This window comes from Ostrinia nubilalis, chromosome 2, assembly GCF_963855985.1.
Source record: "Ostrinia nubilalis chromosome 2, ilOstNubi1.1, whole genome shotgun sequence".
Classification (NCBI taxonomy): Eukaryota; Metazoa; Arthropoda; class Insecta; order Lepidoptera; family Crambidae; genus Ostrinia; species Ostrinia nubilalis.
In genome coordinates, this window is record NC_087089.1 from 16169026 (window position 1) to 16196533 (window position 27508).

At 37.7% G+C, this 27508-nt stretch overlaps 3 protein-coding genes across 3 annotated transcripts; 1 reads left to right on the plus strand and 2 right to left on the minus strand.

Annotated features, from left to right (window-relative positions):
• The first annotated feature begins 872 nt into the window (after window positions 1-872).
• LOC135087043 (cytochrome P450 6B5-like) lies at window positions 873-2911 on the plus strand. Its single transcript, XM_063981895.1, has 2 exons — window positions 873-2186; window positions 2455-2911. Exons 1-2 carry the CDS (start codon window positions 893-895, stop codon window positions 2619-2621), a joined length of 1461 nt encoding a protein of 486 aa, XP_063837965.1. The 5' UTR covers window positions 873-892; the 3' UTR covers window positions 2622-2911.
• A 7756-nt stretch (window positions 2912-10667) lies between these two features.
• Window positions 10668-12705, minus strand: LOC135087054 (cytochrome P450 6B5-like). Its single transcript, XM_063981904.1, has 2 exons — window positions 11358-12705; window positions 10668-11230 (listed from the first exon to the last, which is right to left on the minus strand). Exons 1-2 carry the CDS (start codon window positions 12673-12675, stop codon window positions 11070-11072), a joined length of 1479 nt encoding a protein of 492 aa, XP_063837974.1. The 5' UTR covers window positions 12676-12705; the 3' UTR covers window positions 10668-11069.
• A 1305-nt stretch (window positions 12706-14010) lies between these two features.
• Window positions 14011-15848, minus strand: LOC135087066 (cytochrome P450 6B5-like). The gene is made up of 2 exons (XM_063981912.1): window positions 14506-15848; window positions 14011-14343 (listed from the first exon to the last, which is right to left on the minus strand). Exons 1-2 carry the CDS (start codon window positions 15821-15823, stop codon window positions 14183-14185), a joined length of 1479 nt encoding a protein of 492 aa, XP_063837982.1. The 5' UTR covers window positions 15824-15848; the 3' UTR covers window positions 14011-14182.
• Between the last annotated feature and the right edge of the window lie 11660 nt (window positions 15849-27508).

The following is a 27508-nucleotide window of genomic DNA, read 5'->3' on the forward strand; positions in this document are numbered from 1 at the left end:
ATCAGCCCGATTGCACCTAATGTGAATATTAACGGATGCTTTTCATATAATTTGTTAACACTTAATAAAAGGTAACAGTGGGTACGTACCGTTATAGCTATTTTTAGATTCAGAATCACTATCCGAAGAAATTGTGTTTTGTTTCCGTGCTCGTTTTAATTTCTTTTTTAACTTCTTGATTTGATCACTGATGTAGTCAAAATCCTTTTCACGCTTACGTTTCGGCATTTTAACTGCTTAATTTTGAATGTAAAGAAAAAAGTGCAGAACGGTTAAGCACTAAAATGCGAATGACAATATAAGATGGCGGACTGGTGAGGCCGGGGTGACCATAGCGGAAAATTAGTTCTTTTTTTTTTTAAATTATCTCTCAACCATAGTGCAAGATCGGTAACTAATATGCGTTACTACATGTTGTGAATAATAATATATTAATTTCAGGATACTTATCTCGAGGACGAGGTGCGAGTATAATTTACACATAAAAAACGTTGTAGGGTAGATATAGACATAGAATATTCACTTTTACAAATCATGCTGACTAGTTCATGCATTAGTTAACTAAAATCATGATGAGTACATACAAAACTGTAAAAAATGTTGAGTCATCATTACTTTAATTTTTAAAAGCTGACAAAAAAAGGAAAGTGATGCTTCCAAAGTAATTTTTTGGGATAACTATTAATTTACTTTCCGAAATTGACCATTTTCCTTGTGGTTATTCAGGTAAAACTCAGGAAGAAAGCCTTTTTAACGAGCAAGTGTCTCTTATCCTAGAATTACCATTATCATTTTTCCTGTATCTCATCGATTTGACACTACATATAAAAGCATTGATGGTGCTTTCCGTCAGTGTACTTTCCGCGGTGAAATTGATAGCAGCTATCTCAAAATGTGGTTAATTTTGTCAACCATTTGTATCGGACTAGTATTGTGGTTCATTCTCAAAGAGCATAATAAAGACTATTGGAAAAAACGCAATGTTGTGCAGCTAAACGATTTGTATCTGAAATTCATGTTTGGCGACCGTTCTTTTGGCGAAATATTCAAAGAGGTTTACGACAATCATCCAAATGAACTACACGTCGGATCCTTTCTGATGATGAAGCCAGCACTTGTCTTGCGAAACATTCAAAACATTCAAGCAGTCCTAACTACAGACTTCGAAAACTTTCACAGTCGTGGAAGTGATTTAAATGACAATGATCTCTTGGGAGACAATATTCTATTTATTTCTGACTACCAACGCTGGAAAACTATACGACAGAAAATGACGCCCATTTTTACTAGCTCTAAACTGAAGAGTATGACAAGTGTAATTGAAAAATGTGCTTGGGATTTCACTGAAATGGTAAAACAAAATAAGGAATTGAGGGATAAGCCATTTAGTGCTATATACACTTACACTACAGCTTCTATTGGCGCTTCAGTTTGTGGTATCGATACGCCTTTTCTTCAAATGAGTTGGAAAGCTGTGGAACCGTCGGTAAAGGCTAATCTAAAGTTTGCCACAGCTATTTTATCTAAAAAACTATTCAAGCTTCTTGAACTCAGAATATTTGGTGAACATGAAGATTTCTTTATTGGAGCCATGAAAAGGGTTATAGCGGCGCGCAAAAAAAGTCCACAACAAATTAATGATTTCATAGGCTTGTGTGTCGAACTCCAAAAAGCTGGACCTATGAAGGACAAGTCGAATGACTACGAGTTGGAACCAACAGACGAGTTGTTGGCAGCCCAAGCATTTTTCTTCTTTTTGGCTGGCGCGGACACTGGAGCAAACACCATGCATTTTACTCTACTGGAACTGTCCAGCAATCCAGATGTTTTGCAAAGATTACACGAAGAAATAGATAGAGTGTTCGAAGAAACGAATGGGCGCATAACTTACGAAGTTGTGGACAAATTAGTTTACTTAAATATGATCATTAATGAAGCGATGAGAAAGTATCCATTGATTAGTTCTTTCCAAAGGGAATGTGCTAGAGATACGGTTCTACCTGTTGGTAACTTGAAAGTAGAAAAGGGAGTTTTGATGGTTATACCAGTGTTCGCTATACACAGGGATGAGAAATTGTTCCCCAATCCTGAGAAGTTTGACCCAGAGAGATTTGCCCCGGAAAATGCTGCAAATTTCCCGAAGTTTGGCTATATGCCATTTGGGGAGGGGAAAAGAACATGCATAGGTAAGCATACAACGTATGGTTAGTTTAAATTGGATCTGGATTGTCTGAGTGAATAAAAAGTATTTAAAAACTATTATCATCTGTCATATAGTACTCACAAGACAAGCTTTGTTTATTTTGAGATGGCACAGTGTTAAAATTAAATATCAAAGGATTTCATTAATTAAATCAAATTCTAATGATTGAAAAAGTACGTATAAGATTTGTGATTCTTTTACTTATTTTACCGTTTCTAAAGTTAATTTATCATGGTGTTTATTTTATACAGGTTCTAGGTACGCTCGCATTCAAGTGGTGACAGGGCTAGCGTTTTTGCTGCGTTCATTTACGCTGAAACCTCAAAAATATGAACCGAAGCGTTTTGAGAAGAGCCCCTTCAGCACAAGAGACACTGAAGCGAAGTACGAGCTGGTGCTAAGAGAAAATGTCATGTGATGAAGTAATAAAATAAAGAAGAAGCGCACAAAGAAGATAAGGGTTTGACGGAGAATGTGCACTTCGCGACATGAGCACTTCGTAAAATAAGCACTTCGCAAAATGCACCATTTCTTTATAAGTTGAAGATTACTAATATAAAGGTTGAAGAATTTGTTTGTATAATATTATAAAGTGCGCATTTTGCGAAGAAGTCAAATTAGAAGCTTATGTAAACTTTTAAGCTCTATCTTTTGGTAGTGATTCTGGTTCAATTTGTTTGCTTAAATTTTAATAGAATCAATGTTCACTTGAAAAACTACATTACTAACAATTCTTTTTATAGAATGATCGCTTATTTTAAACTAAAACAAAAATTGTAATAAGTTTCTACATAATTTTGAAACCGTTTAAATTATGTCAAACGAAACACACTGCTATGGCGCTTCGCATAGCTATGTTTGTTTTCATAATGTTTACATTATTATTTGTACTATTCGAACAAATTAAATTCCCAAGGAAATGTTCCAGGATAAATTGCACATTTATTTATTTTATGTTATAGTGTACTGCTACTGTGTGCTTGTACTTGTACTTGAAAATTATTATCAGTTTGTGTTTTTAAATAAATTTATTTTATAATTGTATTTTGTAATTTGATTGTAAATGGTAATAACTCTTTCTTTTGAAAAAATGTACCCCTGGTTGAAGTTAGTAATCAATTATTATATCCTTTTAAATGAAAGTTTTTCGTTATTCTGATATTAAAACAGTAATAAAGTTTTATAAAAGCTCGCGTAGTACATGCGCTTATGACATGCTGGGTTGATTGAAACCGCCCTAGGATGCGATGCCTACCTACATACATACAAAACTGTATTTTGAAATCATTTAGCTAATAACTCTAAACATAATAATTAATAATTTATTAAACTCGCTCTTAAAGATCAAATTTTCCGACTGAATAATTCCGTTAATTAATAAACTTCATAAAAGTTAAATTAAAGGATGATGGGCACAAATGTATGGAAAGTGGTACCCGCTCCAATAGCCATAACCAATATATATTTTAAAAGGCCTTTAGATGTAGAAAAATTTCTGCTATGGGGCCAGTTCTAATTCACGTTTTGAAAGCAGTAATTCCACTAAGTATTATAATGAAAGTATAACACAATCATCCATGTATACGAGTATGTATTATGACTACAATCAATTAATATAACTAAAAGAAGCATTGAAAAGGAAAGGATTATACCTACGATGAACTACCCGAGCTATTAGCCCTTTATTCGCTTTCATCATCATCATCATGATCATTTTAGCCATAGGACGTCCAGTTGAACATAGGCCTCCCCCAATGATTTCCACAATGGCCGGTTGGTGGCGGCCTGCATCCAGCGCCTTCCCGCTACCTTTATGAGGTCGTCGGTCCATCTTGTGGGTGGACTTATTGGGTCTTGTAGGTTTATTCGCTTTAGCAACCCATAATAAAACCATTAAGAAGTAATAAAACTTTAACCCCTTTATTAATAAAAGTTACACCCTAGTTGAACTCTGGCTTAAATTGTCATTTGGTATGGAAATGTCATTTTAATCCAAGGTTCTTCCTAGGTGTAACTTTTTATTAATAAGGGGGTTGTACTTCTTAAAAATAAAAATATTTATTTCACAATTATCCCCATCAATAATTATAGAGTTAAGGAAGGATGCTGGAGCAGTAAACCCTTCCTGCCTCGCATAACCTAAGTACCATACGATGGACACGTATGATACTTCTTCTTCTTCCTCGGTCCCTCACTGATGAGGATCGCGACCACAGATAGTGTTCATAAGCTGTGTGGACGCCGCACGATGCAAACTCCCGCCCACCGTCTTCCTCACCGCGTCCGACCATCTCGTCGGTGCCCTGCCCCGAGCGCGTCCCCCTTCATACTGTATGATACTTAGGTTACACAAAAAGTATCTTTATCTTCGAACGCAACCAGATCTGAGGCTGGTGGCCATAGTAAATGTTGTTCGTCTTGGTAAGACCTTTCAAATGACACTACAAACATAACTATTGGAGCCGGGTACCATTCTGCAAAAAAGTATATATCTTCGTACACAACCAGATCTGAGCTTGGTGGTCATAGTAAAAGTTGTTCATCTTGGTAAAACCTTTCAAACGATACTAGACACATATCTATTGGAGCCGGGTACCATTTTGCCCATTGTCCTTTGATTCTTTAGAACATATTTAATGCTTTTGAGACACCGAATTCATCAGACGATTAAATCAGATTTTCTGTTAAGAATATTCCTAATTATAAATTAATAATTTGTTAAATAATTGTGAAGTAGGTACATGGAATAAATTAATGTTATTTATGTGTAATCTACTAATTAAAGTGTAAAAGAGCTTTTTATAAGTCTACTATCAATGAATTTGAAATAAAGGTATCATAATTTGCCCGTGTCATCTTACTCGTAGGTCCCAAAAATAATAAAATTATTTTATTTATTTTCAGTTAGTAAAATTATACCTATAAAATTTTAAAATTGTAAAAGAAAACTTGTAAAAATTTATAGTAAGAATGACTCACTAGGAGGTATTAAAAATGCCCACCACGAGGTGGCCGTCAAAATATTTCTGTTATCAGAAATACATTATAATTTTTATCTTATCTCATAGCAAGATTATACAGATACATGCACTTATCTAAATCTGTTGTATCAATTAAGATAAGAGCGCCATAAATAAATGATTAAGGTACAGATCAATATTATAAACAGTTTATTTATTTCGAGAAAGTATAAAAACAAACCGAACTGCCTTCACGCGATGTAAGGTTTACCCAGGTATCCAGTTTTGACATATTTTAACTGATATAAATGTTCTCTAGCGGCGGAAGATTCTTAAATTTGAATTCATAATCAGGTAAAATGGAAGTCTGTGATTAATGGCTTGTTCTTAGATTCTACGGATTAAAAAAAAAAACATAAATAAAAAACTAAATTTTAGATTAATTTTTATTTATTTCTTCACAAATTAACATTATCAAGCATCTTTTGTAGTTGTATTAAGTTCTACATTTTATTTACAATAAAATTGTACAGTCTGATGTGCCGTCGCTTTGCTAAGAAAATATAAGTTATTCAATTGATGTTTTCTCTTAAAATGAACTCATATTTGACGTCAGGGTCTCGTAAGCTGAAGTTGCTCTCCTCGAACCGAGGCGTATAGTTTTGAGGCTTCAGAGTGAACGAACGCAGAACGGAACGCTAGGCCAGACAAAACTTGAATGCGTGCGAAACCTGAAATGTGAAATAAAAATATGGTTATTTTCTATGGAAATGGATAAATCAATAATTGTCAACAATTGTCTTCTAAGATATAGTCTATAATAATACAACTCCTAAAAATAACTGTCTATATAAAGAAGTTGACAATCTAAAGAAGAATGAAGAGCACTTGATCGTTTTCAATTTGTAATGAAATAAATATTTTAAATTAATAACATTGAGACCACCCAGACATTTAAATTAAACATATTATTATGTTGTATGCTTACCTATGCATGCATATTTTTCTTCCCTCCCCAAATGGCAAATATCCGTAATGCGGGAAATTAGCAGCATTTTCCGGGGCAAACCTCTCGGGATCAAATTTATCGATTCAGGAATAACTTCTCATCTCTGTGTATGGCATAAGTCAGAATGATTGCCGTAACTCCCTTTTCAACCCTCAAATTACCAACAGGCAATACCGTATCTCTCATACATTCTCTTTGGAATAAGCCTATGGGTGGACTTCCTCATAGCTTCGTTAACAACCATATTTAATTTATCAATATCGTCGTAAGTGACTTGTCCTTTTGTTTCTTCAAACATTCTGTCTATTTCGTTGTGCAATCTTTGTAAAACATCCGGATTATTGGACAGTTCCAGTAGTGTAAAATGCATTGTGTTTGCTCCAGTGTCCGTGCCAGCTACAAAGAAGAAAAGCTTGGGCTACGAACAACTCGTCTGTCGGTTCCAACTGGTAGTCATTCGACTTGTCCCTCATAGGTCAATCTCATAAAATCATTGTCAATGTGTTGTGGATTTTTTCTGCGCTCTGCCATCACTTTTTTCATGACGCCAAGAAAGAATTCTTCATGCTCTCCGAATATTTTAAGTCTTAGAATTCTGTAAAGTTTGGGAGACAGAACACCTATGGCGAATTTGAAATTATTATCAAAGGAGGGTTCCCCAGATTTTCAACTCATATTAAGAAGAGGCGACTGCATTGTGCTCTTAACTCTTGTGTCGATACCACAAACTAACGCTCCAATAGAAGCCGTAGTGTAAGTGTATAAAGCATTGAATGGTTTATCTCTCATTTCTTTATTTTGCTTCACCATCTCGACGAAATCGCGAGCACATTTCTGTATTATTTATCATACCCTTCAGTTTGGAACTGGTGAAGGAAGAGGCGTCATTTTCTGTCGAATAGTCTTCCAGCGCTGGTAGTCAGAAATAAGTAGATTATTGTCTCCCAATATATCATTGTCGTTTAAATCGTTTCCGCGACTGTGGAAGCTTTTAAATTCTGTATTTAGTACTTCTTGGACATTTTGGATGTCTCGTATCACAAGTGTTGGTTTAGTTAACGTAACTGTGCCGACGTATGGTTCATTTGGATGGTTGTCGTAAACTTCTTTGTAGATTTCAGCAAGCGAACGTTTTCCGAATAAAAATTTGACTAGGACGTCGTCTATCTGTACAACATTTCGTTTCTTTCAGTAATCTTTGTTACTGTTCCTAAATAGTAACCATACCACTAAGATGACACAGATGCTCAATAATATTATCCACATTGTTGTTATCTACAAATCTATACGACTGCGTGAAGTATACTGAAGTTAAAGTCTTAGTTCTGTCAATAGTGATAATATTTATAGTATCAATAATACTCTTAGTATCGGTGCATAATAACAAATCTCCTAAATGATTAAAAATAAGAGCAAAAATAGCTTGCCTTGTTATTGCTTGTTTAACAATTTGTATCGTCATCGTGATTCTGGTTTTATGCGACGAAAATTAATCACCATGACTTGCATATTTCGTTCTGTTAGTATATGTGTGTTACTGGTAAATTAAATAATTCAGTAATTACATAAAACACCTAATCATTTTTAGAATATAGAAGAATTGGCGAAAGACAGCCAGGTAATGTGTTTTTTTTGGTTACAGGTATTTTACGAGAATAAGGATCTGCAGTCTCTTTGGAACAAAACGGCATAGAAGTGAAAAGATCATTGACCGAGGTAGGTGCTTTTTTCTAAATGTCTGAACCCCGTTTTCACCATCAATCCCTAATTTTTATGTGACCCCTATGCTAATACATAACAGGAATTTTGTTTTCTTAGTGGTCACTTAAAAATTAGGGATTAATGGTGAAAACGGGCATGAGGCTTTTGAGATTTAAAGTGTGCTATTTAATTATTTATTATAGGATTATTATTTAATTATTTATTATTAATGGGTTAACATTGCTGATAACATTGTTGTTATTTAGGCAAGATGGTGGTAGGTAACTAGCCAGGCGGACTCTGAACCAGCCCTACCGCCTTCTAGAGTAGAAAAGTTTTCACACACTGGGAGTCGAACCCGGGACCTTTTGGGTCAGATGCAGGTTTTTAATGAACGCCTGGACAAAATATGTAATAAATTATATTACTAGGTACGCCTAAATGTTAAGACATTCTATAGAATACCGGATCATGGAGACTACTGGTAACTTTATAATCAGGTCCGTTTCACTGATGATAACATTGTATTGATGTCCACATAACTAGATCGGAAAAAATAGGCCGAGTGTGTGACAACTTGACGCTCATCATTTCAGCTTTCGAACGTCCACTGCTGAACATAGTATGCCTAAATGTTAAGACATTCTATAGAATACCGGATCATGGAGACTACTGGTAACTTTATAGTCAGGTCCGTTTCACTGATGATAACATTGTATTGATGTCCACATAACTAGATCGGAAAAAATAGGCCGAGTGTGTGACAACTTGACGCTCATCATTTCAGCTTTCGAACGTCCACTGCTGAACATAGACTTCCTCCAATGATTTCCATAGTGACCGGTTGGTAGCGGCCTGCATTCAGCGCCTTTCTGCTCCCTTTATGAGGTCGTTGATCCACCTTGTGGAGCTCCTATACTGCGCTTTCCTTGAAATAATGACACAAGATATTTGTTATAAACCCAACAAAACTAATGTACCTACCTACAAGCTCATTTGCTTCTTATTATTAAACGCTACAAAGAATTTGGTAAGTTGCGCCATAAAATCTTGTCACTATTAATTTAGGTACTTGATGACGTCAAATGTTTTTGTTTTAACTTATCTTGTTTACTTAATTATCATAATTGATTATTGTCTCAATTACTTATCGTATCAATTACCTACTTGTACGATGGCCTAAAGTAAGTAGCACTTCAAACTTTATAAGGATCTTATTCAAGTGTAGTAAGTGCTTTATTGAAGTTCATAAAACATACTAAATATTTTAGTAACTAATACAGTATTTGTACACAAAAAGTAAAATATTAGTTTATTAAAGACATAGTTATCCTGCTTGGACCAAAGGATTGCAATCTACACCTCCGTAGTTCAATCATAGAGTTGATCTCTTTAGAATAATTGGAACCCTGTAAATTAACCTGACTTTATGAGGATGTTGTCCTTACGAGACAGAATATTTTCAAGTGTCACACTAGTCACAAAATATACGTACTATAGGGTAAAAGAATAACAAATCATTAATTATTTTCATTTATTGATTCTCTAGGTAATATCATTTATAATAAAAAGACCTGGTTAAAATTAAGTTACTAAAATAAGAAATAATTAATTTGTTAAATAGGGTAACACAACATAACCGAAGTTATAGGTGTACCAGAATCTCATGGCAAATAGGGAAAATAAACTTTGTTGAGAGCAATACTGGGGAAATTGGATTAAACGATCTTGATACTGTTTAATTTTTTACTTGACTTATTAATGAACATGAAGTACGAACATTTTAGGTATGTGTATGAAGAATGTTGTTATACATAGGGTTTTTAACATAAGAAAATGTCTTCAAAAGTAAGTAAATCGTATATTACTTTATGTAACTATTTTCATTATGTATCATACTTATAACTTATCACTTCATTCAGAACTAGAAAACGATTCTAAAGAACTCCACTTGCATTTCTTGTTCTTCAAGATGATCAAGATAAAGCGGTATTGTAAATAAATTGCTCTTCCAGCATTTCAATGGAGAAGTTTATATTTCTCTAAATGGGATTAAAATATAGACCAAAACTATAAGACGGTGAAGATTTTTTTGAAATTCATCAAGAAATAGCTAAAAAAATAATTATTTCAATTACCTACATATTTTCGCGTGGAACTCAAACATATAGGCGGTGCCGTTCTTTTTTATATGGCCAGGTCTGGGATTATTTAAAAAAGTTATAAAATTTTACTAAGAAAGAATCTTGAGTGAAAAGCTAATCAATTAAAAACTACTAGATTTAAAAAAAATGGATCTGTCAACAGCACTGGACCAGGGAGGTGATTTACTGATTGTACTCCGAATGACTGTCGTGACTACACCGATCAAAATGGCGCGAATATTTGTTAACCATTCCTCTGCACCAATTTGTGAGATATACCTGAAAATCCCGATAAAGCAGCTATTAAGTAAGAATATAAACAAACACAACCCTCTTTCTGACGCAGTTGGGTAATAAACTAAATGTATCAAAACATTTCAGTCCAACTTACTGTCAACTCGACGACGTGCTTTAAAATCAAAGATTGACTTTGAATTATACCTTATTTTACAATTCACATTGAAAACATTAAGACTTGCTTGAGCTTTATCGATTTTTTTACAAAAATAACAAATAGTCAAGAAGAGATTACAAAATTTCTGCAGCAGCTGACAGTTTCATAATTTTCTTTGACAGGTGACAATAAAGCCATAGACAAATGCCATATGAAAAACACACTTTTCCAATATTTTTGTTTGCCATGAGATTCTGGTACACCTATACATAAGAACATGTCTTAACTACATAACAAACAAAGTGACTCCGACACGTCCAAATATACATCAAGGTCAGAATCATTGGTACAATCATACTAAAATTAGTAAACACAACTTGTAGTAATAAGGATAGACCGGAATCTGTGCAGAGGCTCAGTTCACAAATTGTTTAAGGAAAATAAAGCAGAATGTAAATACATTTTTTCATGTTGATTAATATGAGATAAATATATCTTAACGTAATTAATAAATCTTCGACAAAATTACAAAAGTGATTAATTCAAAATGAGTCTTTTTCATTCGCCTTTTACTTTTATTTGTCAATGTCTTTGAAAATACATCAGTCTTGGTATTAAATGCTATTGTTTCCTTTTACATCTCATATAATTAATTTCTTTAGATGTTTTCCCTTAGAATTAAGTCGTACTTAGAGTTGGTATCTCGTAAACTGAAGTTGCTCTTCTCGAAACGAGGCGTATAGTTTTGAGGTTTCAGAGTGAACGAACGCAGTAAATACGCTAGGCCAGATAAAACTTGAATTCTTGCATATCTGGAACCTGAAATGGGAAACAAAAATACTTATAAATGATGACATGTAAATTGCCAATTTTTGAACGAAGACCATCATGATCATTATCTGTACGAAGCTAACAACGTAAATAAAACAAAGAAACTAAAGATTACCTAAGCAGATTCTTCTCCCCTCCCCAAATGGCATATACCCATATTTCGGGAGATAAGTAGCATTTTCCGGAGCAAATCTTTCTGGGTCAAATTTTTCAGGATTCGGGAAAAGATTCTCATCCCTGTGTATGGCATAAGCTGGTACAACTACTGTAACTCCCTTTTCAACTTTCAAGTTACCAACGGGTAATACCGTGTCTCTTACGCATTCCCTTTGCAAAGCACCTATGGGTGGATACTTCCTCATAGCTTCGTTAACCACCATATCTAAATAAACTAATTTATCAATCACGTCGTATGTGACTTCCCCGTTTGTTTCTTCGAACACTTGGTCTATTTCTTTGTGCAATTTTTGCAAAACATCTGGATTACTAGCCAGTTCAAGAAGAGTAAAATGCATTGTGTTGGCTCCAGTATCCGTGCCAGCTAAAAAGAAGAAAAATGCTTGGGCTGCCAACAACTCGTCTGTTGGTTCCAGCTCGTAGTCATTCGACTTGTCCTTCATTGGTCCAGCTTTTTGGATTTCCATACACAATCCTATAAAATCATTGATATTGTGTGGGTCATTTCTACGCGCAGCTAGCACCTTTTTCATTGCTCCAATGAAGAATTCCTCATGTTCTCCGAATATCTTTAGTTTTAGAAGTTTGAAAAGAGTTGGAGAAAAAGTAGATATGGCAAATTTTATATCTGTAATTGTTGAGGGTTCTAAAGCTTTCCAACTCATTTCAAGGAAAGGCGACTGCATACTGTTGTTCACTTGTGTATCGATGCCACAAACCGAGGCCCCAACAGTAGCCGTAGTGTAAGTATATAAAGCAGTGAATGGTTTTTCTCGCATTTCTTTATTTTGTTTCACCATTTCAACGAAATCGCGAGCACATTCTTTAATAACATTCGTCATACTTTTTAGCTTAGAACTGGTGAAGAGCGGCGTCATTTTCTGTCGAATGGTTTTCCAGCGTTGATAGTCAGAAATGAATAGGACGTTATCTGCCAATAGATCATTTTCATTGCAGTCGATCCCGCGACTGGAGAAGCTTTCGAAATCTGTGTGAAGAACTGCTTGCATGTTTTGCAGATCCCGCAATATCAGTGTTGGTTTCGTCATCATAACTGAGCCGACGTACAGTTCTTTTGGATGGCTGTCGTAAACTTCTTTGTAGATTTCAGCAATTGAACGGTCACCGCGAAAGAAACTCACTAGTAAGTCATTCACTTGTACAACATTTCGTTTTTTCCAATAGTCTTTGTTACTTTGTGTAAATATCAACCACACTACTAAGATCACACAGATGCTCAATAATATTATCCACATTGTGAGATAGGTGCTGTCAAGGCGACGGCGAGAAGCGTACTAATTGGTAGATTCATGCTGTGTTTATTTATAGATGCATTATTGATAGTTTGTTTAGATGTTCTGAATTTATTATCCTTATTAATATTGAAGGAAAACAATGGAAGATGCTTATTTACTTTTGTAAAACGATTTGAATCGTTATCGTCCTCTGTTCGAGATAAACTAATTAACGTGACTTGCATTTTAGTTTTGTAAATATTGATATAATTGGATCCATTTGTTTCTGATAGGTTTTATCAATTTGTGTAGGCACTTCGAGTTTCTTAGAATGAAAAAAAAAAACAAAATAATAGTGTATTACCTGATTGACTAACATTATTTATGAACTTGTTTAGTTAAATAATTATTATTTAGTTTTTATTTCGGCTGCTATACGTATAGCTAAGTAATTATTTAGCTTCTTATTTTAAAATTGTGCAACACGATGTTGTTTTCGTTTATTTACTTATGTTTATCAATGTTGTCACGAGTTTTGCTTGATTTCTTAACTGATAACAAAATGTTTTGATTCAACTGTAACTGCAATCAGCTAAGCCAAGTTCAAAGAAAGTTTCTAGGAAAGGAACTAATAGCTGTACCTACTGCAGAAAATAATTCATCATGTATTACATTAACATTCACGTCATAACATTAACATTAATTCACTATCTGTCGGCTTTGAACCTGTAATAATATTTAGACATACGGAAAAGCGCATATTTCGTAACTAAGTTGACACAGTCAGTTGTATCAGAGGCAAACAGACAGGAAGGTAAACAAGCCTTTGCAAATACGCAGCCGAGACAGTTTTCTTGGTCCCAAAATAATGATATCTGAATGTTTATTTATGTTGGCGATGAATAATATTGTGTCTTTGAACTCGGTTACTGATAATAATAATGTTGATATTGAACAGTTTTTGAAGCAAATTTTTTTTTCAAATAATCGAGAACAAGTAGTCGAGATATTAAGGTTTATTTGTATCCCAAAATACTTATTTTCATAAAAACCAGTAGGTATTCATAGTTACGAGTCGAACATAACCGAAGTGACATAAGAATAATCTTATTATCCTAGCAAACTGTTGATCGGACATGCGGTCTAAATGTAATTCAAGGTCAAATTCATTGGCACAATCATTCACACTTAAATTGCTATCAATTATGTACTCAAAATTAGGGACCGGAATCTGTGTACGGGCAACAGTCTGCAAATTGTTTATTAAAGAAAATAATACAATAATAATTATGGTAAATGGCAAGGGCTGTCTTGTAATTAAATGGAAATAAATGAATGGAAACAGAATTATACAACTTGGTAATGTACTGATTTATTTTAACAAACATGGCTACATTTTCGACACTAAAAAATATATTAATTATTTCAAAATAAGTTTTTTCATTCACTTTTTTGTCCTTGTCTTTTAATAGTCACCAATCTTAGTATCAAATGCTATTATTACTACTACTTATATTTGTCACTTTCTTCACATGTTTTTTCTCAGAATCAAGTCGTACTTTGCGTTAGTATCTCGTAAGCTGAAGCTGCTCTTCTGGAACCGAGGCGTATAGTTTTGAGGTTTCAGAGTAAACGAACGCAGTAAATACGCTAGGCCAGATAAAACTTGAATACGTCCATATCTGGAACCTGAAAGAAATAAAATTCCTTATAAATTAACAGGCAACTGAAGTCGCAGTGTAAAATGTCCAAGGATATTAATTTATTGAACTAAATTACCAAACCTAGAATTACTCTATCTGTACAAAATTAACAACGTTAATAAAATAATATAACGAACTCAAGCCTTACCTAAGCAGATTCTTCTCCCCTCTCCAAATGGCATATAACCATATTTCGGGAAGTAAGCAGCATTTTCCGGAGCAAATCTTTCTGGGTCAAATTTTCCGGGATTCGGGAAGAAATTCTCATCCGTGTGTATGGCATAAGTTGGTATAACTACTGTAACCCCCCTTTCAACTTTCAAGTTACCAACAGGTAATACCGTATTTCTTACGCATTCCCTTTGCAAAGCACCTAAGGGTGGAAACTTCCTCAGAGTTTCGTTAACCACCATATCTAAATAAACTAATTTATCAATCATATCGTATGTGACTTCCCCGTTTGTTTCTTCAAACACTTGGTCTATTTCTTTGTGCAATCTTTGCAAAACATCTGGATTACTAGCCAGTTCAAGAAGAGTAAAATGCATTGTGTTAGCTCCAGTATCCGTGCCAGCTAAAAAGAAGAAAAATGCTTGGGCTGCCAACAACTCGTCTGTTGGTTCCAGCTCGTAGTCATTCGACTTGTCCTTCATTGGTCCAGCCTTTTGGAGTTCTACACACAATCCTATGAAATCACTGATATTGTGTGGGTCATTTCTGCGTGCAGCTAACATCTTTTTCATTACTCCAATGAAGAATTCCTCATGATCTCCGAAAATTTTTAGTTTTAGAAGTTTGAAAAGTGTTGGAGATAAGGTAGATATGGCAAATTTTATATCTGTAATAGTTGAGGGTTCCAAAGATTTCCAACTCAGTTCAAGGAAAGGCGACTGCATAGTGTTCTTCATTTGTGTGTCGATGCCACAAACCGAGGCTCCAATAGTAGCCGTAGTGTAAGTGTATAAAGCAGTAAATGGTTTTTCTCTCATTTCTTTATTTTCTTTCACCATTTCAACGAAATCGCGAGCACATTCTTTGATAACATTCGTCATAATTTTCAGTTTAGAACTGGTGAAGAAGGGCGTGAGTTTCTGTCGAATAGTTTTCCAACGTTGATAGTCGGAAATAAACACAACGTTATCTGCCAATAGATCATTGTCATTGCAATTGATCCCTCTACTAGAGAAGCTCTCGAAATCTGTATTAAGAACAGCTTGTATGTTTTGGAGATCCCGCAATATAAGTGTTGGCTTCGTCATCATGAATGAGCCGACGTGCGGTTCATTTTGATGGCTGTCGTAAACTTCTTTGTAGATTTCAGCAATTGAACGATCACCACGCAAGAAACTCACAAATAAGTCATTCACTTGTACCACATTTAGTTTTTTCCAGTAGTCTTTGTTACTTTGTCTAAATATCAACCACACTACTAAGATTACACAGATGCTCAATAATATCAACAACATCGTGGGTTTGGTGCGACGGCGAGAAGCGTACTAATACGGCACTATAATGGGTAGAGTCGTGTTGTGTTTATTTTTAGACTAGCGGCCGCCCGCGCTTCGTACGCGTGGATCGCGTTTTACTCCCTTAGGGGTGGAGTTTCGTAAAATCCTTAGCGGATGCCTACGTCATTACATCTACCTGCATGCCAAATTTCATCCCGATCCGTCCAGTGGTTTGGGCTGTGCGTTGATAGATCACTATGTCAGTCAGAGTTATATTTAGATGTAATAATGCCTGTTTTGAATTAGGTAGGTATCCTGATTATTAATTTGGGAAAAATAATGGCAGATACTTAATTTTTTTTTATTCAATCGTTGTCGAGGTTTTCCTTTGCCTTCATTGCATGTTATGTTTTGTAAATAAATGGACTCGTTTATCAGGTAAATTTTTTGATAATGTTATATTTGTTGAGATAAAAAAAATACATATTTTTATAAAACAGATAGCGTACTGGTTTTCGTTATTGCTGTTTATGTTACCTGATTGACTATTATGTATAATAATAATTTTTATGGACTTGTAGAGTTAAGTAGACATTTTATTTTGTCTTTAAAATTGTAAAAGTAAAGCTAAGAATCCAGTCCATCCTAGACTGCATCCCACTTAACATCAGGTGCGATTGTGGTCAAATACCTGCCTTGTTATGCATATAAAAAAAAGTTAAAAATAGTTAAGAATCCAGTGGCTTATCTTAGAGTTTCGGCTTAACTTCTTAACTAATAATATTTTTTTCTTACCACTATACTTAACTCCAAATTATAGTCATTAGATAAAAATTTTTGTCAAGTGTCAAATTATTGTAAGTTCATAAATAATATACTTTTTTACTTTATTATTTTATAAATACCTTGTTTCTCTAAGAATATGACAACAAAATAATTACAAAATAAGCTTTATATTTATTGACATTATTTTGCTATTGTATATGCGGAAAAACGCGTATTTCGTAACTAAGTTGACATAGCCAGTCGTATCAGAGGCAAGCGGACAGGAAGGTAAACAAGCCTTTGCAAATACGCAGCCGAGACAGTTTTCTTGGTCCCAAAATAATAATAATAATAATAATAATATAATAAAAATCTTTATTTGGCACGGGACAAAAAATGACAATTACTAGTATAAAAAGGTACACAAAGAAGAAAAAAATAAAAAATAAAAAACAGTAAAATAATCCAGCCAGATCAGTAAAAATCCCGAGCCAAAAAGGCGCCCGCTCAGCGATACTCGGGACATAAGTAAATGTCCCGACGCTGATTTTCAGCGAGTACCCTTGCCTAGGCCTCGGCTGTTGGGACCCAAACCGCGTCCGCCAAACATAAACTAATTATTTTATTAAAACTTTTATAGATTCAAGAGCGGATAGGGGATGCTCAACAGTCGAGGCCCCGCGTGGCGCTCTGCTAACATATAAACAAACAATAAATAAAAATAAAATAACATTACAGACACTAAGCTAAAGACAAAATCAAGAAAAATACTAATAAATGAAGAATGTGTAGGTGTGTTGTGTGTGTGCTCCTGAACGTGCCATCAATGCGTTAGTGTGGGTGACGTGTTGAGTGTTGTGTGTTTACTAATAAATAAATAAATAAGTCAACGAAACGGGAATAAAATAAAATAAATAAAATGTTAATGAACTATAATAAGTAATAATAAATACTAAAGTAACGATCACAATCGAGTGCGTCGCTCACACTTCGGTGTGCGACTCGGGCGAATCGCCGAACATCGCACTCGCGCCACACATAATCTGTGGCAGACGACACGAGCGACTCCGAGCGAGGAACTCTGCGCAAAAAGAAATAAAAAAAAAAAAAAAATAAAATAAAAAAAAAAAAAAAAAAAAGGCGTCGCGTGTCTCTGCACTCTTTGCTGCTCTGTCTGTGCCTCATCCCTGTCCGCGTGCTAGCTACCACGTCAAATATTACACGTAATTAAACGTGGTTTGTGGTTATGGAAGATGAATTACCTACTGTAATAGGGACAAAGTATGTGAGTGAAACCAAAAATGTGCACAGCAAGACAAGACAAAGCACCGCCCAAGGCGTAAAGAAGAAATGATGTCCCTTCCTCCCACCTTCCACAGTTTGTTGGTCGGAATTGGACGGTGTAAATTGACCTCGTGAGGAAGCGTTTGACGATGTTGCGTGCGTGATGCGCAAAAAAAGACGGTGAGATGGCTACTATGCGTTAGTTTTTTAAAAAAGTCGAGAGCTAAAACTAAAACTTCAAAATTTTAAAATTGCAGGGCGCACCCATTATCAAGGCGTACCCACTGGTGTGTGGTGAAGTGACAGTCATGAACATGCATTAATCTCGGCCCATTGCGGCCCACCAGTGCCGGAGCAAACCCATTATGCCCCTTCTCGCGTCGCGCTTGCCTTAAATGTAAGTTAACTATGCTGTAACTGTTGTGCTTGTGTCAAGTGTTTTTTAAAATTGTTCTTAAAGGTATTCCTTGTCTTTAGGGCGCGCAGTGGTGGGGGCAGGTCGTTCCAGCATCGGGACGCCGCGAAACGAAAGGAACCCCGAAATGCAACAGTGCGGTGCTTGGGCGTGGCAAAGATGTGAGTGCACAACCTCCTGGGATATCTACCCTGAACCTGAGCCCACTCCAACTTGTCAAGGAGATACTTTGGCTTTAAATTGGACAGTATACCAAACATCATTGTGGCCAGGTGAAGTCTCCGACGAGCAGCCATCTTTAGCAAATTTGCTGAGTTTAAAAAGGGGGTAACGTGTGTTCTAGGAGGTATCGTGAAGCAAAAGCGCGCACATGCATTTTGAACTCTCTGAATGAGACGAACAGATCTAGTCAACAGGCAAGGGCCATAAACTGTATCACAATAATTAAGTTTGCTTAGTATAAGTGACTCGCATAGAGAGGTTCTAAGGCTTTCAGTTATGTATGGTCTCAGCTTATACAGAAGCTTCAGCCGGTAAAAACAAGTTCTGGCACACTCGAGCACGTGACTCTCAAACCTAAGTTTACTGTCAACAATCAGACCCAGATTACGTGCTTCCAAAACCCGCTCCATTTGCTCTCCGTTTATTGCAATGTTGAGTTGAATATCTTTGAGTTTTTCCAACCCTTTGGGTGAGCCTGTCAGCATGAATTTGGATTTTCTGGGATTAAGCACGAGGCAGTTGGAAGTGCACCAGATGGAGATTCTACTCAGCTGATTATTGACTTTGGATATGACAGCAGCAAAGTCTGATGGTGGGAACGATGTGTATAGTTGTAGGTCGTCAGCGTAGAGGTGGTAGTGGCAGTCAGTAATGTGGTTAATTATGTCCGCGCTGTATAAAATATATAGAATTGGGCCTAGGATGGATCCCTGGGGGACTCCGCGGGTGACTGGTTTGCGTTGTGATATAAATACGGTACCGTCTGTTTTTTTTAGCTCCACATACTGCTGTCTCTGCGTCAGGTAGCTGTGAAACCATTGCACTGAAGTTCTGTCAAGACCGTAGAAACTCAATTTTGACAGCAGTAGAGGAATGTTTATGGAGTCAAATGCGCGCGAGAAGTCCAGCAGCATCAATAAGGAGACCATTCCCCTGTCTTGGCTAGCCAAAAGGTGATCAACAACATCCGAAAGGGCGGTTGCTGTGCTGAAGCCCTTGCGGAATCCCGATTGACGTTGTGGAAGTATGTCCTCTGTCTCAAGGTATTTGGTCAGCTGGTCACATACTATACGTTCCAAGATTTTAGAGAGGCATGGCAGAATGCTAATGGGCCTGAGCTCATTGACTGTTGTTGGGTGGTTGGTTTTTGGCAGAGGCTTCACAACTGCTATTTTCCAGCACTCAGGGAAGCTGCCCTGAAGTATAGAGCAGTTTACTATGTCAGTGATGGCCTCCAGCGAGTAAGGAAGAGTGAGCAGTATCATGTCCAGGGTGACACCATCACATCCCTGGGCGTTCGATTTAAGTGCTGTGATGGTTTTTAGAACTACATCTGAATTCACAGTCTGAAGTGAGAACGATGTAACACTATTGTATCTGTGAAATTCATAGTAAGTTAGTTGAGAGATTGTCACACTGTCCTCACCAGGCACATCGAGGAAATGATTGTTGATGGAGTTGGGGTCATTAAACAGTAAAGGGAGTTCACAAGCATCTTTCTTGTTCGGTAGAACTGTGCTTTTTAAATTCTTCCAGAGCTGTTTTGAATTTTTAAGGTTACTGTTAATGTGTTTATTGAAAAAGCAAGTTTTTTCTCTTTCTATAGCATCTGATACTAGTTTCTTCATCACTCTATAACTGTCCCGTAGAGTAGCGGTAGCTCTCTTCCTGAATTGTCTATGGTAATTCTCCCTGACATGCATCATCTCTCTGATTGTGTCCGTTATCCAAGGGTGGGGGGGATGCTTGAATTTACGTGTTTTTATCGGGGCGTGCAGATCTATCAGCCCTCGAATACACCCCGTAAATGCCTCAACTCTAGCGTCTATGTCCCGAACACCTCTGAGGTTCGACCAGTCTATTTTACTAAGGTCTGAGTCAAAAAGATGCTGCATGATGCCCTTCAGTGGCCTGTAGGTGACCCAGTGGGGTTTCGCTGTCTCCTTCCTGACCCTGAGCTCCGCCGTGAGCATGGCGTGGCCTCCCAGATCAGGTGATTGTCTCACAATAACCCTAAGAGCCTTTATATCGGTAAATATTACATCAATAAGAGTTGAGCTGTGTGCTGTGTAATGTGTTGGCTCGGAAACCAGTTGCTTCAGGTTGAGGCTGTGCATACAATTTATGAGATCCCTACACTTGCCACCATGCCCGTCCAGCAGGTTGATGTTGAAGTCCCCAAGAATGACCAATCCATCAAACCCGGTGAAGGAGGCTATTGTCTCAGCGATGGCATCCAAAAACACACTCACGTCCTGCCATGGAGGTCTGTAAGCCGTACCAACAGCAATTCTCTGATTATTTAGACGCAAGGAGACCCACATTTGCTCAACGGTAGAAAAAGTGGCAGGATGTGGACAGGTCCTCACGTTTAGCCCCTTGCGTATGTAGAAACCGACCCCACCACCGCGCCCTCCTCTAACTTGGGTAGGTCTCGGAGTATGCCTTAGACGGTAACCTGATAGTTTGGGTGCCCTATCCTCCTCCCCCGTCCTGAGCCACGTCTCATTTATCGCCATTACATCAGGGTTAAGTTCCTCCATAGCCATGATAAACTCCTCGTGTCCTGTGCTCAGTGAACCTGCATTGAATAGACCTACTGTTAGATTTTTTAACCCAAGGCCTTTAATATGTATAGATTAAAAATATACCATTGTATTATAATATAAGTAGAGTTAGTGTAGTTAAGTTCAGTCTGGAAAATGTATGATAATATGTTGTAGATAATGCCATGTTTATTACTCTGTATGTATGTAGGTTCTGTAAGTAAATGAGTGTGAGGAGACCAAACATAGATTGTCTGCGTTTCACTTAAACAATTACTTTGTTCGATTATTATACAGGTGAGCATACCAACTAAGGAGGAATATATGAAATGATTAATATTTATATGACCTAAAAACACGCCAATAACCACTGAACTTTGACATTTACAGTGCAAAAAGAGTCATTCACTCGGAGCGCCTAATACTCTGATGAGGTCGTCGGGCTCTCGCAGCTGAAAGACCTGCGCACCGTCGCTCCTGCGGACGAAGACACGCCCCCGCCTCGTCCAGCAGTACCTCCACTGGCGGGCGCGGCACTCCTCGCGCGCCCGGTGGAACAGCTGGCGGTTGGGGCGCGTCAGGCGCTCGTTCACGAACACCCGGCCGCTCCCCTCCGGCACCCCGCGGCGCACGCGCGCGGCCTGCAGCAGCTCGTCGCGCAGGCGGCGCCGCGCCAGCCGCACCACCACGCGCCGCGCGCGCCCGCCCGCCTCGGCCGGCGGCGCGCCCACGCGCTCCGCGAACACCACGTCCCGCTCGTCCAGCGCCACGCCCAGCCGGCTGGCGAGCACCGCGACGCTGTGCACGACGCTCTCCCCCTTCACCTCCGGGAGGTGGCCGATCTCCAGGTCCGCGAGCAGGGCCTCCTGGTCCCGCTCGTTGAGCTCGAGCCTGAGCTCGGCCACGGTGCGCTCCAGCTGCGCGCTCGCCCCCGGCCCGGGCGCCGCCCCGGCCTCCAGCCGCTGCTCGAGCGCGTCCATCCGCGCCGTCCCGGCCGTGGCGCCGCTCTGCACGGCGAGGTTGATGGCGTGCAGGCGCTGCTCGACGGCTCCGACCCTGTCCTCGCAGCGGGTCACCCGGCCCGTCAGCTTCCGCACCTCGTCGCACACGGCATCGGTCCGGGCGCACACAGCCCTCAGCTCCTCACGCACCTCCTCGCGGAGCTGCCTCATCTCCTCCCGCACCTCCTCGCGGAACTGCCTCAACTCGAGGACCAGCGCGTGGAAGTCCGGCAGCTCCACGGTTAAGTTGTGCGCGGTGTCATCCAGTGGCGGCCGCTCCAGCATGGACACGTCCAGGCTGAGGGGGCTCACTGTGTTGGCGCCCCTCCTCACCGTGACGCCGTCGACGGCGGCCCGGACCGGCGTGTCCGTATTGTCGCGCTTAGGCTGCGCGCTGACGCAGGCGACGCACCGCCACCGGTCCCTGTGCTCGCCGACAAGCGTCCCGTGGAACCGCTGTTCACTGACACCGGCGCACTCCAGGTCGTAATGTTTCTTACACGCCATGCACATCAAGCATCTGCGTTTGTCCTCTATTTTTTGTAAACAACCACCGCATAATTTATTTTTGGGAGACATTTTATAGTGATTATCACAACAGTAAATAAAAACGAGTTCAAAGGTCACTGATTAACGATAAGTCAAAGTCACTTAATTTGTGTTTCCTCTTTTTTACACTAAGAAGTCACTTAGGAGCTTGCCAACAATGTCACTTAGAGTACACCGTTAGAAATGCAAGATAAACTCGAAATACACTTAGAAAAATCGTTTAGACTATATTTATTTACAAAATACACGGAGCTCAATATTGACGTTAGGCGAGCGCCACCTACCCTCCTAATGATATCTGAATGTTTATTTTTGTTGGAGATGAATAACATTGTGGGCGGCCTTTGAACTCTGTAACTGATAAAGCGTTGGTATTATTTACGTACAGTCGACAATACAATGGACGATACTTTTTCATTGCAAATGCGCTCCTATTGCAACAATATAAGACTATAATATTTTCATTGATACGATAGATTCAAACAAGTTTCGTTTCCTTTTTGTGAGTGTTTCACTGTTGAAGTCAGTCATGAGCAGTCTGCCCATCATATCTTGTGGGAGTGTGATCTTTGGAAACATGAACGTGGTAATTTTGACACGAATCTTCCAAAGAACATTAGCATAATTAAATACAACATAAATCTAATTCTGCAAATATTACACCGATTTTGTCGAATCAAGGAAAAAATCCCGTGCTTTTAAGCGAGGCAAGTCGAATCTTAACTTCGAACTCCTGATTAATTTCGTTTCGGGTCCAATGACAGTTAACTTTCCCCCGGGACAAACTTGACCTTCACTGGTTGGGTTTTTATTGGCGGCCAAGCTCTAGATCCTGTCTACACAGGAGTTGCAATGGTGGGAACGAGAGGTGGGAATATTCTCGTGATATGATAAGATTAAAAAATAAAATAAAAAACTGATGCTAATAATGAACTGACTGTTCGATACAAAGGACCTTTTGGATAAAATTATTTTATGCATTTTAATTGGTATTATAGTATTTATTATTGGTCAGAGAGTAGGTAAGAGTGACTCTCTTTTAAGTATTTTCAATTCAAACTCAAATCATAGATTCTATAGGTGAAAGTCTAATGTTACAATTTAGTACTCAATGCTAACAAACAAATAATAATACAATCTTTCTATTGTAATTATATCATCGGTTTGAATCGTAAGAGTAGGCGCACACCGTTGATTTTTAGTTGGCCGATAGTTGTGCCCGATTTTAATTTGTATGAAGAATCGGCCAAATCGAATCGGTGTAGTGTGCTCACTCCCATACATGCCCATACTGATCAACTGCCCGACTAAACTATCGGCCGACGAAAAATCAACGGTGTGCGCCTACTCTAACTTTATACACAAGTAGTTTAGTTTAGGTATAAGTTTACTGCTAAACTAACAAGTAACGAACTCGCCTCACCCCAGCACGAACAAAAACAGGTATCAGTGATTAAACTCTCATGATAATTGAATCTTGTTTACCCTCCACTTAATTCATTACTATTACCATTAGGGAAGGACACGGGAATCTTGTTTGTAACGAGGTTATGATGCCAAGTTATACAGTAGGTATACATGTTACAGTCAAAACTCATTCATGCCCTTGGTCATATCACTTTTGACTGATTTTTCCAGTCAAAAGCGCGTTAGTCAAAATCAATTTTGATTGCAAAAAATTAGTCAATAAGTGGTTTCGCCCAATTTAAAATTTTACCAATCAGTCATATTCATACAAAGTGTTATGATTAATGAAAATTACTTGAAAATCTTGGAGGAGGCCTTTGTCCAGCAGTGGACGTCATTTGGCTGAAACAACAACAACAACAACTTGAAAATCATAAAAATGCGTTATTAAACCATTTCAAAGTGTAACATTTTACATGTGATTTGTACATACAAAATGATCACACCTACCTTAGGTACTACTTTTAAGAAATCTGGGTATTCGTCAGGTAAATATAAGTAGATTGTCAATTTGTACGGTCGGATGTATATACATTTGTTGCTTTGACTGATTTTTGCAGACAGAAGTGGTTTAGACCTATTATGAATTTTGTCTGTAACATACACACACTCGGGAATTACCTATTTGTTTTTGGGCAGTTCGGCAGAATTGTTAACTATAAAAGTTTACTCGGTGTAAATTGTGTAAGTTCTGTTATACTATGGCCATCAAACGGTCGTAAATAAAATATGGTTTTATAACTTTTTGTTTCAGTAAAAGCTTTGGGTATTAACCTGTTTTATTTCAGTTGGATGGGAATTCATTGAATATGAAATCAAAATTTAAAAAGATGTACACCAATTTATTGTTACTAATTTAGTTCCATTTAAGTTTGGTGGTAAGGCTCGTTCTATGTCTGCCTGACTAGCTCAATGCTCAATACTCAATCGTTTATTGCATAACCACATTAGCATTCACATTAGGTCTTACAATTTAGGCAGTTATACAATGTGGACCCAGTTAGGGCACAGCAACTTTAAGAAGGAGACAGAACGACGATCTTAATGGTTTCAAAAGAAATTTATGTACACATTGAGTTTAGTGGAAATGTCATTATTAAACGTTTCGATAATTATAAAATAAAGATATAATTAATCAATTATTAAAATGGAAAAATATTGTTAAAATGTCATGCTTATTATTGTCAAATGTTGAAATGTCAGGTTAAATAACAAGCGGTAAGCAGTTAGGTCCTACTAATTTATTATTCAGGTCAACATTAATAAATAATAACCTAAAAATCCTTAAATGTCAAGAAATTTTCAAAATAAATATTAATGAATATGTGTATAAATTAATCAAAAATGTAAAATAATGTCAAACATGTAAAATCATGTCAAAAATGTAAAATCATGTCAAAATGTTAAATCATGTCAAAAACTACCAATCTTACCTAAGTCTGTCGCCATAGCAGCAATGTCAACAGCATTGTTGTGTTTCGGCAGTTAGAGGTAAGATAACCAGCCCCCCTAGACAAAACGCACTTTTTGATCGAATCGAAAATCGAATCTGTCAAAACTCCATACAAAAAAGGGGCTTTTCGACCACTTTTCGACTGGTTTGCGATTATAATTTGCATTTTGTCTAGACCCACAGTTCCTTTTGGCCATCTTTGACTTGATCATCACATTCCATCAAGTGAAATGTAAAAGTTTCCTTTTTGTGACTAAAATTGTATCGTATTTATAAGTATTACCTAGATGACTTGTATGTTATTAATAAGTATACAGGGTGGAAACGATAAGTGATCTCACTAGATTATTTCTAAACTAAATATATCAATAAACTGGTCACTGATGCTGAAAGTGCTTCACGAGCTCTTACAAACCGTATCAATCATAGGTTACCGAATAAACGGGATCTATCCGAAAATTCAATGTTTCCAGCTCTCTACCTTTTAGTAATCTTGATTAAGATTCATTAATTAGTGGGTATCATTTTGATTTACAATATTTTTTTATCTTACTCTATGTTCATCACAATTTTCCTGTTATACAGGTTGACTTTTAAATCGTTGGCATCCTTGACGATTTGTCTCATATTTGGGGAATGTACTTTGTATCATGAGTAGTGTCTTATTTTAAAGGATGCCAACGATTTCAAAGTCACCCTGTATATTTTAAAGCCTTACATTAAATGGTCGACCGTTTAGTTCCAAGACCTGGCTTGGTAATTCGCGAGCCAGTTTAGTTGACTTATGAGGGTAGTTAGTCCGCAATACTCCCCCGACAGCAGTTAGAGCCACTAACTTAATGGCTACTTTATGTTCTAGTCTACAATGTTGTAAGGTTATTCGAAGAAGAATAACTTAATTAATAAGGGATATTGAGAAACGTTTTTAATTTAATCAATTTGTCATCCAAAAATAAGCTGCAAATCTCATCTCGTGAGCAACAGGACCCATGTTCTAGTTTTTAAGTACATAATCGAAGCAATAAATAAATAAGTATTGCCAACCGAAACACAGATAGCCGGTTTGGTTCGTTTCAGCCAAATGACGTCCACTGCTGGACAAAGGCCTCCCCCAAGGTTTTCCACAATGAACGGTCCTGCGCTGCCCGCATCCAGGCTCTTTCCGCGACCTTTACCAGATCGTTGGTTTAATGACAATCAAATAGAAACTCAAAAACCTGAACTTCCTCACTGTAATCGGTGAAAATTGGCCCGAATTTAGCCAGAGCTTTTTAAAGCATGTCAATCTTACCGTACCTTTATCCGCTAATCCCTAACACCCTGGTTCTAACTATCTCCCTCACTCACTTTGGCAAGCTGGTGTGTATGAAAGAGATGGATAGACCTGATACAACCAAAACGTAGACCCGATACGGCTCCGTATAATCCTCGATAGACATGGTCTTAGCGTGCAGTTTTACCTTGGATTAAATGAGATGTGTTGGAAAGTCAACCTTGCTACATCGATATAAGAGCCAATTAAGTTGAAATCAATCACTGTCGCCGATAATTCGAGAAAGATCGAGGGGAACTGCTATTCGCTTTTCATTATTTTGTGATGGGAATTCAATATGAATGGGTCTAGGTTATTAGATGAAGTAACGTCACTGTATGGGCTCTTAGCTCTTTCAAATACAGGACTGCACACTAAGGCTGAGTTGCACCACCTTATTTTAACCGTAACTATAACAATAACCGGTACTTTTTGTATGGAGTTTTACAGATTTTTGATGTTTGTTAAGGTTAAAGTAAGATGGTAAAACTCCGCCTTATTGTTGGTAATTGCTATTTTTATTCCAACACAGTTGTCACACAATTTTCCTTCCGCTGTCCTGAAAATGGAGGATTAGTATCTGGCTTAAGAGTAGGCGCACACCGTTGATTTTTAGTTGGCCGATAGTTGTGCTCGATTTTAATTTGTATGAAGAATCGGCCAAATCAAATCGGCGTAGTGTGCGCACT